The following is a 16,627-nucleotide window of genomic DNA, read 5'->3' on the forward strand; positions in this document are numbered from 1 at the left end:
TAGTCAGATAAAAAGGGGTGAAAGAAGAGAGTCAGATTGAAAGAGACACAAACACAGAAACAGACCGTTCAGCCCACATTGTCCATGCTGACCATTAAGGGTCATCTACATTAAAATTTGTTCTGTAGCTTTCTATATATTGGTGATACAAATCCTCCTCTAGATGCCGCTGAAATGTGGTGATGCACCTGCCTGTGCCACCCCCTCAAGGCAGTGTGTCCCAATGGGTGAAACAATCCTTCCACAAATCCCTTCAAAATTCATACCCCTTGCGCTCAACCTCTACTGTCTGCATTTCGACATTTCTGCTATGGTGTAGATTTTCCCAGTATCTATTCGTTCTGTGCTCCGTCAGCATCCTCTGCTCCAAGAAAAACAAAACAATGATGCCATGCAAGTCAAAAGGTGGTTCAGAAGGCATATGGTGTGTTGGCCTTCCTTAGTCAGATGTGGTTAGATCGCTCTCAGAGTACTGTGTTCAGTTCTGTTTGCCTCACTATAGGAATGATGTGGAAGATTTAGAGAGGCTTCAGAGGGGATTTACGATTGGAAAGCATGTCTTATGAGGATGGGTTGGGTGAGCTAGGGCTTCGCGAATCACCTCTTCACCTTCTCCACTGATACTTTTCATGACACTTTCCCATAGTGCAGAGGGAGACAGGAAACCGCCAAATGTTGGCAGGAGGCTTGTAACAGAAGGAGTCCCTCTGTCACCATTTCTCAGGAAATTATGTAGCCTCAGTTACAGAGAACAAGTCAGCAGCTCACTCAGCAGCACTCTAGCTGTGGTCTAGACAATGTTGCTTAAAGTTTTACCATTTCCTGCCTGTACTGTATTTATATTTTATTCCCTGAATAATGCAGGAAGTAACCAATGCCTTCTTTACTGCCTTAGCAACCTCTATTTCCACCTTCAGGAACACATTGACTTTACACACTGTTCCTCCACACACCAGGTCCTCACCATTCACTCTGTAAGACCTACCCTTATTACAGATACTCGAGTAACCACAGACGCTGGACTGAGGAGCAACAAACAATCTGCTGGAGGAACTTAACAGGTCGAGCAGCGTCTGTAGGGGGAAATGAATTGTCAAAATTTCAGGTCCAAACCCTGTATCAGGACTGAGGTGACATTCTGGTTCTGATTCAGGATTTCAAACCAAAACACCGACAGTCCCTTTCCTCCAACAGTCACTGCTCGACCCGCTGAGATCCTCCAGAGATCAATTATTGCTCCGACCTTTATTAGTCATGCCAAGGTTATGGTACGGTATTAGTTATGGGTGGCACTGTTGCGTTCCTACCTTTATTAGTTGTGCCAGGGATACAGTACGGTATTAGATGTGGATGACATGGTAGCATAGCGGTGAGCACAATTGCTTTGTACCACCAGTGATCACCATGTCTAATGCTGTCCCTGGAGACTCTATCACAGTAACTCTGTCTAATGACACACATCAAAGTTGCTGGTGAACGCAGCAGGCCAGGCAGCATCTCTAGGAAGAGGTACAGTCGAAGTTTCAGGCCGAGACCCTTCATCAGGACTAACTGAAGAAAGAGCTAGTAAGAGATTTAAGAGGGGGAGGGGGAGATCCAAAATGATAGGAGAAGACAGGAGGGGGAGGGATGGAGCCAAGAGCTGGACAGGTGATTGGCAAAAGGAGTATGAGAGGATCATGGGACAGGAGGCCCAGGGAGAAGGAAAAGGTGGGGGTGGGGAATGCAAAAATGCCATCCCCTTCTCGCAGTTCCTCTGTCCCTGCCGCATCTGCTCTCAGGATGAGGCTTTTCATTCCAGGACGAGGGAGATGTCCTCCTTTTTTAAAGAAAGGGGCTTCCCTTCCTCCACCATCAACTTTGCTCTTAAACGCATCTCCCCCATTTCACACACATCTGCCCTCACTCCATCCTCCTGCCACCCCACTAGGAATAGGGTTCCCCTGGTCCTCACCTACCACCCCACCAGCCTCCAACATATTATTCTCCGTAACTTCCACCACCTCCAACAGGATCCCACCACTAAGCACATCTTTCCCTCCCACTCTCTCTGCTTTCCGCAAGGATCGCTCCCTACGAGACTCCCTTGTCCATTCGTTCCCCCCCCATCCCTCCCCACTGATCTCCCTGCTGGCACTTATCCTTGTAAACGGAACAAGTACTACACATGCCCTTACACTTCCTCCCTTACCACCATTCAGGGCCCCAGACAGACCTTCCAGGTGAGGCGACACTTCACCTGTGAGTCGGCTGGGGTGATATACTGCGTCCAGTGCTCCCGATGTGGCCTTCTATATATTGGCGAGACCCGATGCAGACTGGGAGATCGTTTTGCTGAACACCTACGCTCTGTCTGCCAGAGAAAGCAGGATCTCCCAGTGGCCACACATTTTAATTCCACATCCCATTCCCATTCTGACATGTTTATCCAGGGCCTCCTCTATTGTAAAGATGAAGCCACACTCAGGTTGGAGGAACACAGTGACTCTGTCCCTGGAGACACTATCACAGTAACTCTGTCCCTGGAGACTCTATCACAGTAACTCTGTCTAATGCTGTCCCTGGAGACTCTATCACAGTAACTGTCCCTGGAGACTCGATCACAGTAACTCTGTCTAATACTGTCCCTGGTGAATCTATCACAGTAACTCTGTCCCTGGAGACTCTATCACAGCCTATTCCTGAACGTGGTTCCCCACTTTGTGCTTGCAGACTGACGACTGGCACTTGGAGATGATCACCTACATCGGCCTCATCATCTCCCTTTTCTGCCTCGCTGCCTCGATTGCCATATTTGTCAACTGCAAATCCATCCAGAATGCTAACACCAATCTTCACAAGCACCTGAGTATTACCCTCTTCCTGGCACAGTTCGTCTTTCTGATCGGAATGCGGATTAAACAGCCGGTAAGAAAACCAAATTCCCGCCTCTAATTCTCATAGAGTTTCTGAATGTGCAGTTGGTCAAATTCTGCAGCAAAGCCAGACTTAACGTGGGTGTAGTGGGATCTCAGCCCCTGCTCTCCCACCACTCTCCTCTGGTGTCCTCTCCTTCCATTGGCTCATTATGACCAGCGTGCCATCCCTTTAATCAGATCCTCATTGCAACGGTAGCCAAAGCCTCCGAGCATTGGAGACCCACCCCTTCCCCAAGGTCCTGTCAGCATAGAACGTTGCCCTTTCCCTCCCTCTGCCCTCCTGCCCAATGACCTCATGGGGCACTCCAAACCTCCTCATTCACATTCACCCTGGGGTGCAGTGGATTACTTCTGTCACTGAGTTTCCCGGTCACTGGAGAATGAGTGACATTAGCAAACTTTACAGATCTGGAGCTGCAACAAGATATTTTGTAAAAAGTACCAAAGATGTTCTAAGTTTATGGACTCACAGGAGTTTGCAAACACTGGAAATTTGGAGCAAATCACAAGGGAGCTGGAGGAACAGAAGAGGTCAGGCAATGTGAAACGTCTAATGTCCGTGTCCCTTCATAGATACCTACTGACCCTTGGAGTTCCTCCATCTCCTTTGTGTATTATTCTAATTTTATTACTAAACTACTACTAATTAATAAATCTTTGGTGTATATCACCACCGTGCTCTTTATATGTTTGCGTTTGCAGATTATCTCTTCCATTGTGTACAGGTGTTTGTGTACTGATTTATGTCAGTGTCTCTGTGTTAGTATCTCTGAGTTACACGCACAAAACGCTGGAGAAACACAGTGGGTCAGGCAGCATCTATGGAGGGGAATAAACAGTTGAGATTTCAGGCTAAGACCCTTGGAGAGGAAGGGAGCAGAAGTCAGAATCAGAGGGAGAGGAGAGGGGAAGGATTACAAACTGGCAGGTGATAGGTGAGATGAGGTGAGGCGGAAGGACTGTGTGTGGCGGGGGGAGGTGTATGAATAAAGAGCTGGGAGACGATAGGTGAAGAAGTTAAAGGGCTGAAGAAACAGTAATCTGATCAGACCAGAACGTGGATCAGGGGAGAAAGGGAAGGGGGAACCAGAGGGAGGTATTAGGCAGGTAAGGAGAAGAGAAGAGGTAAGAGGGAGCTGGAATAGGTTGTCAGTCCATTTCTGATGCCATGTGTTTTTCTCTGTGCCCGTGAGAATGTCTTTAGCTGTGTTTTTCTCTCTCTGTTTCTTTCCACTTGTGTGTCTCTGACCCGTCTCTGCATGTTCCTGCCTGCGTCCCCGTCTCTGACTGCCCTCTGCTTTTGTCCCGAGTTGCCCACTATCCACTGTGTTGCCTCTTTCTTTAGGTTGTGTGCGCCCTGATTGCCGGGTGTCTGCATTACCTCTTCCTTGCCGTCTTCGTCTGGATGTTCCTGGACAGTTTGCAGCTCTTCATCATGTCCAGAAACCTGACAGTCACCAATTTCACTCGCACACATATCATCAAACGAAGATACCTGTACATTTCCTCTTATGCTCTTCCTGCTGTGATAGTCATTATCTCAGCGGCAATATACCCCGGAGGCTATGGAACAGAAACTGCGTGAGTATTAAATGATAAGGAAATGTGGTAGAGTGACACAACTGACTGTGACACAGAAAGAGGCCATTTGGTCCATCAGGTCCATGCTAGCTTCCTGCGGACTTAGCCCATCAGTCCCATTGCCCTTCTCCTTATCTCCCTCTACCCCTGCATCTTATCCTCCCACACATGGCCATCAACTGCCCTTTGATGCTTCCCCACCCACCCACAACAAGGGGTAATTTACTGTCAATAACACACCGTTGGGATGTGGGATCAAACTGGAGCTCTAAGGGAAAGCCCAACACGGTGATGGAGACAACATACAAACTCCACTTGGATGGCAACCAAGGTTAGGATTGAATCCACTGCCCGAACACAGGCCGTGAGCTGAGTCCTGTACCAGCTCTGAGAACAAAGCATAAAATTCATCAAGAACCCTTCATCTGAAACCTTGATAATATTGCATTCAATATTCCCCAAATGGTGATTGCATGGAGAAGCTGCCTTGAAACTAGTAAAAAGGAAAAGACTCATGAGGGTTATTGTGGGTATTGTCTGAGTTGCTCCCGGGGACTGGGGAGGGTTTGAATTCACCCGCTGACAGATCCTGTCCCAACTGATCTCAGCTGCTGAACCACTGAGAGGTCTGAGATTGGCCATGGGCCGGAGGAGAATCCTAGGAATCATAGGGGCATCAGAAGAATACCATTTGGCATCTCCAAATGTTTACCAATCAACTCTGACTGAACCGATTATCCTAGTTTAACTCCAGGGCTCTTTACACCCTGATCCAACAAGTGTCCATCTACTTCAGCAGCCTGTTGACATGTGATCAAAGAGAAGAGTTTGCAGTGATCGAATATACCACTGATCTCCATCCAGGGACCTGCAGAAGTGAGTCTGGCTGAGATCCCAGCATCACAGAACATTGCTGAGCTGGTCAGCTAATGGCTAATCATTCCCTCAACTTCTTCTGGGATTGACCACAATGAGAGAGGCAAACAAGGCTTCTGTTGAAACGCCAGCTGCCTGATGCTGTTGGACTTGGTCACTATCAACCCCAGTCTCTGCATGTGGGGCAGGGAGGGAGACGGGGTGATGCCCCTCCCTGTCCTTCTCAATTCTCTCCTGTGCTAGGTGGCTCTGCCCTCCCAGTTTACTGACAGATGCCCAACTCTGTGGACAGAGATTGAGTTCCAGTGCAGAGCTGAGAAGGAGTCACATTGTCACTGGTGCTGTCATTGGAGGAGATATCAGAGCCAAGTCTGGTCTGTAGTTTTGAACAGACAGAACTTATCCCAACAAACTATAAAAAAGGAGAGCACAGGCCATTTTCCCCCACATTCAGGACAACATCCTTTAACCAATGGCATTGATTGGTCATCAGCGCACTGTTATTGTTTGGAATCTTGCCATGCAGAGATTGGCTGCCGCTTTCCTGCACTGTAGATCCACTGACGTTCTCAATGTATTTCATAAACTGACTGCCACCCAGTGACGAAACTCTTCCATCCTCACAGCTGTTGGCTGAAGCACGAGTCGGGGTTTAACTGGAGTTTCCAGGGCCCGGTCTGTTTCGTGATTCTGGTAAGCTTCCTGTTTCTCTCTGCGCTGCAACCGTTCCAGACCGGGATTCTCCAAAAGCTCAGTGGGGAAGGATCACAGTCAGGGGTGGTGCCTCTGCTGAGGGGCTGTGTCCAGTGTCACAACCCCTCACGAATCACTCATGGACTGTGAGAAGCATCGGTGTCCTCTCAATGTTAATGTGTCTGACACTCAGTGTGGTCAGCACATTTGATAACTGAAGAAATATCAGAGAACCTGGCCCTCAGGTGTGTGTGTCAATTGCACCTCTGACCTAGGGGCTGGCCTTTGACCTCTGATCTGTTGCTTTCACTCTTAACCCTGAGCCACTGACTCCATCAACCCCAACATGGTGTTATCCTGAACCCCAGCCACTGAGTAACACAAAGGATGCACCCAGCCTGCAAGTCCTGGGTAGTTTCCTCCGTCATTCTCCCCCTCCCCCCAGACCCTCTCTGAGTCGTGTGTGCACTGGGCCCAGTGATAACGGACTCTTCATGGTTGCTTTCATCCCTTTGAGCATTGGTACATTTGCAGATTAGGTACCACTTTAACCCAAGTGTTGGGACGGTTCGTAAAATGCTTCACACTTTGGACTTAATGAAAGATTTTGATCTAAAAGCAAGTTCCTGTTGTTAAACTGTGTTAAGGTATGGTATCGCTTTCCACCATCTTCATTGTCCTATTATTTATCACTGAGTAGGGTGGGCCGAGGTTTGGGTTTGGTTGTGTCCATCTGCATAATTAAAAGGAGCAGCAAGGAGGAATAGGCAGGTTGAGGGGCACCGGGTCTTTGATTCAGGGCAGGATGGAGGAAAGAAGCAGAGAAACTGGGGGCCTGCTTCCCAATCTTCTGGCCTGGAATTCCCAGCTGACAGATCCCACTGACTCATCATAGTGGTGAGTGGTGAACAATTCCCAGTTAATTCCTCTCCTGGGTTTCCTAGTCATCCCAATGCATCCGGATTCTGTGGAAAATCCCATCCCTTGGGTTACAGCTCGAAGAATTTTGGTTTTCCAAAATATTTAAGTGGAGAGTTTGGGGGCAAGCAGAATTTTAGATTAGAGAGTGTCATGGTGAAATCCATGGAAAGTGTGAATGTCAGTGAGTGAGATAGTAAACTGGGAGGGATGAATTGAGTGTGGGATTTGGAGAATCTGTTCTGTCTTCCTCATGAAACTCACTCTTTCTCTCTCTCACCCTCTTTTACTCTTCCCTCTATCATTCCTCACTCTCTCTCTGTCACACAAACCCTCCCTCTATCTTGCGCTCTCTGTTTCTCTCTCTCTCCAGGTCAATACAGTCCTTTTATTTGCGACTCTGTATTTACTGAGACGCCATTTGAACTCGCGCAACAAGGAGGTGTCGAAGCTGAAGGAAACCAAGTAAGTGACTTAATGGATGTACATAAGATGATATGAGGCATACAGTGGACAGCCAGCATCTTTCTCCCAGAGCAACAATGGCTAATACGAGATGGCATCATTTTAAGGTGATTCAAGGAAAAGTAATGGCGGGGGGTGTGGGAGTGGGTGGGGCGTGATCTTGGAGGTAAGTTGTTCACACAGGGAGCGGAGGGAGTGTGGAGCACACTACCAGAGGTGGTGGTAGAGGCAGGTATACTTAGGACATTTGAAAGGCTATTAGATAGGCACATGGATGAAAGTAGAATGAAGCCCTATGTGGGAGGGAATGGTTACCTTAATCTTGGAGTAGGTTGAAAGTTTAGCACAACATCATGGACTGTAGGGTCTGTACTGTGCTGTGTTCTCTGTTCTATGCTCCACTATGTGTCCATCACCAGCCCAGCCTCTCGGGACCCTGACATGGGGCAGACTCCTGGCAAGGAAGCTGCTGTTGTCCATGATCTGGCAAAACACAGAGACACTCCTACTGAGAGCCAACAGCACATGACCCATGTGGCTACGTCCTAAATGTCTCAGTCATCCTTGATGTTACAAAGTAAATATCTGCACTCGCATCCTCTTTGGATTATTATAGGGAGGGGACACCATGATCTCCTTGCATATACCTCACCTTTCAGAATCAGAATCAGGTTTGTTTTCACTGAAAAACTTCATTATCACTGACATACTGATGGTCACTTTATTAGGCATATCTGTTAGATACACCAACATCTTCTGCTGCTGTAGCCCATCTGCTTCAAGGTTTGACGTGTTGTGTGTTCAAAGAATCTTTTCTGAACACCACTGTTGTAATGTGTGGTTACTTGAGTTACCGTTACCTTGCTTTCAGCTTAAATCACTCTGGCCATTCTCTTCTGGCCTCTCTCATTAACACGGTGCTTTTTCCCCCAGAACTGCCATTCACTGGATTTTTTTTTTGTTCTTGCACCATTCTCTGTATTTTCTAGGTGCTGTGTGTGAAAATACCAGGACATTAGCAGTTTTTGAGATACTCAAGCCTCCCCATCTGTCACCACAATTATTCCACAGATAAAGTTCTTAGATCACATTTCTTCCCCCTTCTGATTAACAACTGAACCTCTTGACCATGTCTGCATGCTTTTATGTATTGAATTGCTGCCACATGATTGGCTAATTAGGTATTTCCATTAATGAACAGGTTTACAGGTGTGTCTAATAAAGTGACCACTGAGTGCATATCATGATATTTGTTGTTTTGTAACATCAAATCAACTCTGTCTTTTATATTAGTATATTGTTTTACAATTGATCCCTGGTGAGCGAGTGGGGTGAGAGTTAGCAGCTTCCCCAAGAAGTGCCTCTGTCCATGGAGCTGATCTCCGCCGACGGTGACATTGGAAGTGGGGAAGTTGTCATTGGACAGAGATGCCTGGGGGAAACGTATTTGTGTACGTAGCATGTGAAAACAGTGTCAGGACTGACACGATTGCTGCCATTTACCCTCAAGCCCAATGACCAATAACAGTTGATGGTAGCACCAAAAGATGGGACGCATCATTGAGATCTAATTCGGAAGGCACTTCAACAATCTGAGCGTAATCAAGCAGAGCTAACATTGTATCATGAAGGGAAACTCATGTTTCCTATCGTCAATCTAATAATAAATAATGTAGAGAAGGAGGAGTCATTGGGTTTTCAGAAGGCATTTGGAATTTTGTTTATGACAGAAGTACTCCTTCTGGGAACAGATATGCATGGAGAGGTGAAGTGATTCTGAGGGCCCCGAAGGTCACTTGCCACTCAACAGGCTCCATCCTTGGTTGTAGGGTGGATAAGTGGCAGCTTCACAGCCAAATCCATCAGCCACCTTAAACACTAGTGAAGCATCTCTAGCCCTGTCTCCCCAAACTCCTTTTGCAAGGGGCCCTAATATTCAGTCGATTTAATTCTCTCTACTAACACTGAAACAGGCCAAAGACCTGCTGGCCTATCCTGAGTGTCTGACACATCAGGCATGCTAAACCCAACTCTTGGCCTCTGGGTTCTTCATGAAAAGAAGAGGCAAACTTACTCAACATCAACATGACCTGATAATCTTATATTGTTGTGTTACTGTTTGTGGACAAATTGAACGGTGAGCACTGCAGAGAAGGTTTACCAGGCTGATTCCTAGGCTGGATTGATGTTCGAGAGACATGTAAGCAGAATGGATCTTCACTCATGATAGTTTAGAAGGGTGAGAAGGGCCTACTTTCCAAGTTAGAAGATTATGAAGGGGATAGAGAGAGTGTGAGAGGATGATGGAGGTACTTACAGCAAAGAACAGCTTCCGGATGGGGGTGAAATATTTCAAAATCAAATCAGGAGGGGCTTCTTACCTTGAAACATGGTGAATCTCTACCCCCAGAGTGATGCAGAATTGGAGTTACTGAATATTTTTTAGACAGCAATTGACAAATGTCTGAGCAATGAGAGAGACAGTGGGCTTGTGGAGAGCAGGAAGGTACTGTGGAAGCCAAGATTAGAGCAACCATGATCGTAACAAATCACAGGGAAGGTTCAAAGGGGCAATCCTGCTCCTGTTTCATGTCTAATGTAACACAGCATCCTGAATTGACAATATTTCACTGCTCCTCTGCTGTGACAAGGTCTAAATCCTGGGACTCATTTTCCCACCATTTCGTGGGAGCACCTGCACTAGAAGGAAAGCAGCATTTCTAGGCAATGGCACACCATCGCCTTCTCAAGGGCAGTTTTGATGCAATAAGCAATATCCTGTCCAGTGATGCCTGGTGCCCAGCAATGTATCGAATAAACACAAGAATATGCTGTTGACTGCTGAGAAAACCCTGAGGGTATGAAAGATCCCACATGAAAGGAATTTCATCATTCCCGTGTTTTTCATTCACCTGGTCTCTTTTTCCTTCTTCTCTACAGATCCCTAACCATTAAGGCTGCAGCACGGATGTTTGTTTTGGGATGCACATGGAGCTTTGGAATATTTCAAGTTGATAAGAGCACTGCAGTGTTCTCCCACTTATTCACAGTCATCAACAGTCTCCAGGGTCTGTTCGTTTTCCTTATTTACTGCGTTTTCAATCACCGGGTAAGAATCTCTTCCCTACAGACACATACTGTGAATCGTTGGGCACTCGGGGTGTAAAGGAACAGAAGAACCCAGGAGTATGAGTTTGAAAGCAGGGTCAGAGGTGGACAGGGTGGTGTAAAAGGCATTTGGCACACGGGCCTTCATTAGTCAGGGCAATGAGCCTTGGAGATCGGACATTATTTTGCAGTTTCATAAGTTGTTGGTGAGGATGCACTTGGAATACTGTGTATAGTTTTGGTCACCCTGTTGTAGGAAAGTTGTTTTTAAACTGGAGAGAGCACAAAAAATACTTGAGGATGTTTCCGGGATTAAAGGTTGACTAGCTTAGATCTCTATTCCTTAGAACGTAGGAGAATGAGAGTCAACCTTGTAGAAATGTTTAAACGAATGAGAAACATATATAAGATGGGTGATAAGTCTTTTCCACATGGTTGGGGAGACCAGAACTAGGGGGCATAGATTTAGGATGAGAGGGGAAACATTTAAAGGGGACCTGAGAGGTAGAGGGTGATGAGTATATGGAATGAGCTGCCAGAAGAAGTGGTTGAGGCAGGTATAGTGGTATAATTTAAGAAATATTTGGTTATGTACATGGAGGGTTGGGGATTTGAGGGTCGTGGATTGAAAGGAGCAGACTCAATGGGTTGAATGGACTAATTCTGCTTCAATGTCTCATGGTGTAACACAGGAATTTGGATCTAACGGGGTGGGCACCATGGCTGGCATGAGCTTGTTGGGTCAAAGGGCCTCTATCCAAACTGTATTGCTCTATAACTCCACAACTCTATGAATTTTTCCTCCTGATCTTACTCTCCACATATAATCATCATAGTGATGAATGGTTAGAGAGTCTTTTACTGAACTATGAATTTGAAGCAACAGTCAGCCATATGGTCCTTTAGGTTTTCATTGCCATTTAATAAGATCAAGCTGATATGATCGTGACCTCTAATGTTCATTTTCTTATCCCCTTGATAAACTTTCACCTCCTTATCCAGAAGCTCTCCACCTCTCTGTAAAATTTTTTCAAAGATTGTGATTTAATTCCTCTTTGATAAAAGAAATTTGGTGGTGTTGCTGATAGTGAAGAGGACAGTCTCAGGCTACAGACAGACCTTGATTAGTCAGCAAAATGGGCAGAACACTGGCAGATGAAATTTGATGATGGTAAGTGTGAAGTGATGAGAACGAGTAAGGGTAGGACATACACAATGAATGATATGTTCTGAGGGAATTTTGAGGGACAAGGAGCCCTTGACATGCAGTTTCACAAATCCTTGAAGATGATAGCATGGAGAGTTATGTACTAGTTATGCCTCTGTACATTCATTTAGTCTTTTGATATATGAATTTATCCTCTTCTTTTGAAGTTGGTGGTTTGGCAAGAGGACCTGAACAATTTGTTTCTTGTAAGCCCCAAGGCACTTTCCAGTCCCAGTATTGGTTCCATGAACTACTTCCATGGGAGGCAATGTGGAAAGTCTAACCCTATCTGACCGAGTATCTTGGAGATTTCCCTCTGTCTGTGTGATCCACTGAAGATGCCAATGGGACACAGTGACTATATAAATTTTAATTCTTACTTGGCCTTGGGATTCTGAAGGGTGATTGAAAGATAGTTTTATTCTACTAGGTAGGAATTAACAAATTCTTTAAAGCATGCTCCAAAATAATAGTTAGTGTGTAAAGGTTTCTCTCACCATTCATAACCATGTTATGACATTTGCATAATCATTACAAAAAGTAGAGATAACCATTACAAAAATAAATAAGTGAAATTGAACAAAGGTGCAAAGTTCATTATTAATGTGAAGAAGCAACCAATTTAATCGTGCATAAATTAAATTAGTTAAAATTGGGTATGACTAATGTATCATTCTTATTTCATTGAAGGTGGTTAATGAATTACGGAAATGGTTGACTAGTAAACAGAAGGGCATCACCACAGAGTCCTCACAGATGGAGGTGAACATGACTGAGGTGAGAAGCTTTCTCCAGAAGGGCAAAAACATTCAGAAGGTCAGGCTGTGTCTGTGGGAGGTTGAAATAAACTGAGTGATTTGGGTCGATGATCTTCCTTCAACACTGCTCGAAAGAAAGATCCAAAACGTTAATGGTTCTCTTTTGACATCTGTCGAAGGAGAAAGAGTGAATGTCTCAGGAACCTACGTTCCTACAATCAACCTGAAATACCTCAGAGTTGGCATTTGAAATAATGGGCAATTGATTAAAAACTGATGCACTCTGTGTTTTGCTTGTATGGCGGGAGGAAGGAGGGGGTCAGTACTTTTAGTTTATGGTCAGTACTAATCAGTTAATGGTGACAGCTCCAGGATGTTGATGGAAGGGGACTAGACAACATCATTGAAGCTCAGGGGTAAGTTGATAGATGTGCTTTTGATGAAAGTAGTCATTGTCTGTGAATTATTTCCCTCTTCTCAGACCATGCCTGTGATCTGATGATTGAATAACCAGTCAGTTTGCTCCCCTTGCTGGGAGTGGTGTCTGCAGGGTCTCGGCAAGGTATCCTGGCCTTGCCCCATCCTCTGCCCACCACACACAAGAAGGCACCAGCTTTCCAACAGACTATTGTGGGCCAACACAGGTGATGAACACACTGTGGTTCTCATTCCCATTCAAGTCCTTCTGCTGACCATGAATCCCAAGGAGCTTTGACTCTCCTGGCAGAACCCCCAGGGCAGTGAATAGAAGAATTTTATCTCCTCGAAGTTGTTTTAACTAGATTTTGTCTGGAGCAAAATAGATAGCAATCTCCAGCAACATACATCAAAGTTGCTGGTGAACGCAGCAGGCCAGGCAGCATCTCTAGGAAGAGGTACAGTCGACGTTTCAGGCTGAGACCCTTCGTCAGGACTAACTGAAGGAAGAGTTAGTAAGAGATTTGAAAGTGGGAGGGGGAGGGGGAGATCCAAAATAATAGGAGAAGACAGGAGGGGTGGGGTGGATCTAAGAGCTGGACAAGTGATTGGCAAAGGGGATATGAGAGGATCATGGGACAGGAGGCCCGGGGAGAAAGACGGGGGGGGGGGGGACCTAGAGGATGTGCAAGGGGTATAGTCAGAGGGACAGAGGGAGAAAAAGGAGAGTGAGAGAAAGAATGTGTGTGTAAAAATAAATAACGGATGGGGTATGCGGGGGAGGTGGGGCATTAGCGGAGGTTAGAGAAATCAATGTTCATTCCATCAGGTTGGAGGCTACCCAGACGGAATATAAGGTGTTGTTCCTCCAACCTGTGTGTGGTTTCATCTTTACAGTAGAGGAGGCCGTGGATAGATATGTCAGAATGGGAATGGGATGTGGAATTAAAATGTGTGGCCACTGGGAGATCCTGCTTTCTCTGGCGGACAGAGCGTAGGTGTTCAGCAAAGCCGTCTCCCACTCTGCATCAGGTCTTGCCAATATATAGAAGGCCACATCGGGAGCACCGGACGCAGTATATCACCCCAACCAACTCACAGGTGAAGTGTCACCTCACCTGGAAGGACTGTCTGGGGCCCTGAATGGTGGTAAGGGAGGAAGTGTAAAGGCATGTGTAGCACTTGTTTCGCAATCTCAGATGGCAATCTCATTTTGTTTTATCCAGACTTATAGAACAAACCAATCAGAGGGATCCAAGACCCAATAACAAGATTCTTCTCAGCGGAGTTTCTTTCTTTCATTCTCTTTCGCTCTCGCTGTGCGTCTGGCTCTGAAGTTCGTGGGTTCAAAACCCACTCCCAAGCACGGAGAGTTCTGTTGGAGGATTGGTCATACCTGCAGAATTATTTGACTTGTAAAAGTCTGAAAGTGTGTGTATGAAAGTGAGTCTGTATAAGAATATGTGTGAGATCTGATGTTATAATGAATGTGATTGTAAATAAATTTCAGGAGTTTTGCTGAATTTCCAAATTTTGCTGAGTTATCCTGTTATTTTGATTGTTATTCCTTATGAGATATATGACTCTGGTGTCAACATAGTTGAGATCTTACCTAAAGTTAATGTGAGATACCAGATTTGAACTTGACCTTGTCCTATCATGTTGTATCTTTACAACTTCAGCATAAAGATGAGGTACAGAATGCACACCATGTAGCAGATAGGTACAGAACTTGGATATGTGCGCAGTTCATGTTCACACATAGGCACTCACTGCACAGACCTGAAGCACATGTATAGCAGAAACATACACACAAATGCACATGTGCACACGTGCGCACACACAGAACTCAAAAATGTGCAGCAGAGACACACACACACACACACATACACATACACATACACACACAGACACACACACACACACATACACACACACACACACACACACACACACACACACACATACACATACGCACACAGACACAGACATACACAACTTAGTGTGCTGATTTTAGCCTGTGATTGAGCATCCCAGCATGAGAGAACCATCATGCCTTCCTCTCTTCTGTCTTTATAAATGGAAACTGTTGCCAGACTTGTTTGCTATATCCTTTTTAAAACCATCTGCACAAGAAATATCTATGTTTTTTGGAGTAAGAATAAAGCTGTTTATTTACTACTTTACATCAAAGTTGCTAGTGAACGCAGCAGGCCAAGCAGCATCTATAGGAAGAGGTGCAGTCGACGTTTCAGGCCGAGACCCTTCGTCACTTTATTCATGTTTGAAAATTACTGTACTGTTGATAAAAATTCATAAAATAAAAGTATCTTAAATAAATAAATCTTATTGCACTAATAGTGCAATGTGTAATAATTAAAAGCGAATGAGATTTTGAACTGTGGAAAGAGGGTTCTACATGGACTATCACTTGCTGAGGGGAATGACCCCCTGTCGTACCAAATAGATAAATGTGGCAACAAGAGCCAGAGGTGTCACCTCAGGGTCTGTCTTCGACTGACCTGAAGACCCACGAGATGTGTTCTTTGTACAGCTCATTAGAGCAGCTGTCACCTTCATCGCCCACAGAGACCAGATCCCTGTCTCCAAACACAGCCACCTTTCAGCCCAAATATTCCCAACAACCAGCTGGGGCTGGGGCTGGGGCTGCAGGGATCAATGTTTCTGAATGGATGACCCTGGAATGATTCCCAGATTCCACCACAAACATCCTCTCCCCTCTCCCCTATCATCCCGCCAACATCTCTTGAAGGAGGCCCAGTAGAACTGGGAACTCGGGCAATCAGAGAAGGAGTCTCTCTCTGTTGGTTCATAGATCTTGTTTTGGGCCATGTCAATGGCTCCTGGCCCTAAGGATACTCCCTCTGTTCTGTGAGTGGAAGTTCACCTACAAGGAATTATAGGAACAATCATTATTGTCCACTAGCTCCTTCCATTGTGGACCTCCTACTGAAGATGAAGGTGTCTTATTGAGGACATTGCTACTGGCTCATTTCTACTGAAGTTGCTCTACTCTGCTGAGGTACACACCCATTCTTGACCTCTCCTAAGACCCTACTTCCCCCTACTTAACTCTCCTTTCAACCCCCATCCTCCTGACCTTCTCACTCCAATTAACATATCTTAACTTCACCTCTGGTGGTTTCCCCCAACCTCATCTTTCATAGATTCCTCCTCCATCCACGGTCCCCCTCCATCCTCTCTGCTCTGGTGGAGTGGGAAACGGTGGAGACCACAAAGTGAAAATCTACCTCCTTTGGCACTTGGATCTTGGTGAGTTTATTGTTGTTCTTTGGGCCTTCAGTTACAATAAATGCATAAATCAGCAGTACAGAGGAATAGTGAGGTACTGTTCATGGATTCATAGACCATTCAGAAATCAGATGGTGGAGAAGAAGAAACATTTCCTGAAATATTAGATGTGGGTCTTCATCTTCAAGACGTGGTGCTTTAATAAGGGAGAGTCCATCACTAAGGACTCTCACCATCTGGGACATGCTCTTTTCTCATTTCTACCATCAGGAAGGAGGTACAGGAGCCTGAAGCCCTTCACCGATCATTTTAGAAAGCCTTTTCTCCTCCACCATCAGATTTTTGAGTGGTCCATGAATTCTACCTCACTATTCATCTCCTGCTCTATTTATTTATTTTTATAACATATAGTC

General features: G+C 45.5%; 1 protein-coding gene across 4 annotated transcripts in view; it reads left to right on the forward strand.

Annotated features, from left to right (window-relative positions):
• LOC134339243 (adhesion G protein-coupled receptor E2-like) overlaps nucleotides 1-15,204 on the forward strand; it is a 92,031-nt gene extending 76,827 nt beyond the window's left edge. For 2 of the 4 annotated variants that reach the window (XM_063035587.1, XM_063035588.1), the window contains exons 16-22: nucleotides 2,713-2,907; nucleotides 4,264-4,499; nucleotides 6,002-6,068; nucleotides 7,360-7,451; nucleotides 10,392-10,560; nucleotides 12,457-12,543; nucleotides 14,168-15,204. In XM_063035587.1, the coding sequence (XP_062891657.1) occupies nucleotides 2,713-2,907; nucleotides 4,264-4,499; nucleotides 6,002-6,068; nucleotides 7,360-7,451; nucleotides 10,392-10,560; nucleotides 12,457-12,543; nucleotides 14,168-14,209 (888 nt within the window). In that variant the 3' untranslated portion in view covers nucleotides 14,210-15,204. Of the gene's footprint in view, nucleotides 1-2,712; nucleotides 2,908-4,263; nucleotides 4,500-6,001; nucleotides 6,069-7,359; nucleotides 7,452-10,391; nucleotides 10,561-12,456; nucleotides 12,544-14,167 lie in introns of those variants that run through there. The other 2 variants (XM_063035589.1, XR_010016367.1) reach the window with 2 other exon arrangements.
• Nucleotides 15,205-16,627: the final 1,423 nt, after the last annotated feature.

The sequence above is a fragment of the Mobula hypostoma genome, chromosome 29, assembly GCF_963921235.1.
Source record: "Mobula hypostoma chromosome 29, sMobHyp1.1, whole genome shotgun sequence".
NCBI lineage: Eukaryota > Metazoa > Chordata > Chondrichthyes > Myliobatiformes > Myliobatidae > Mobula > Mobula hypostoma.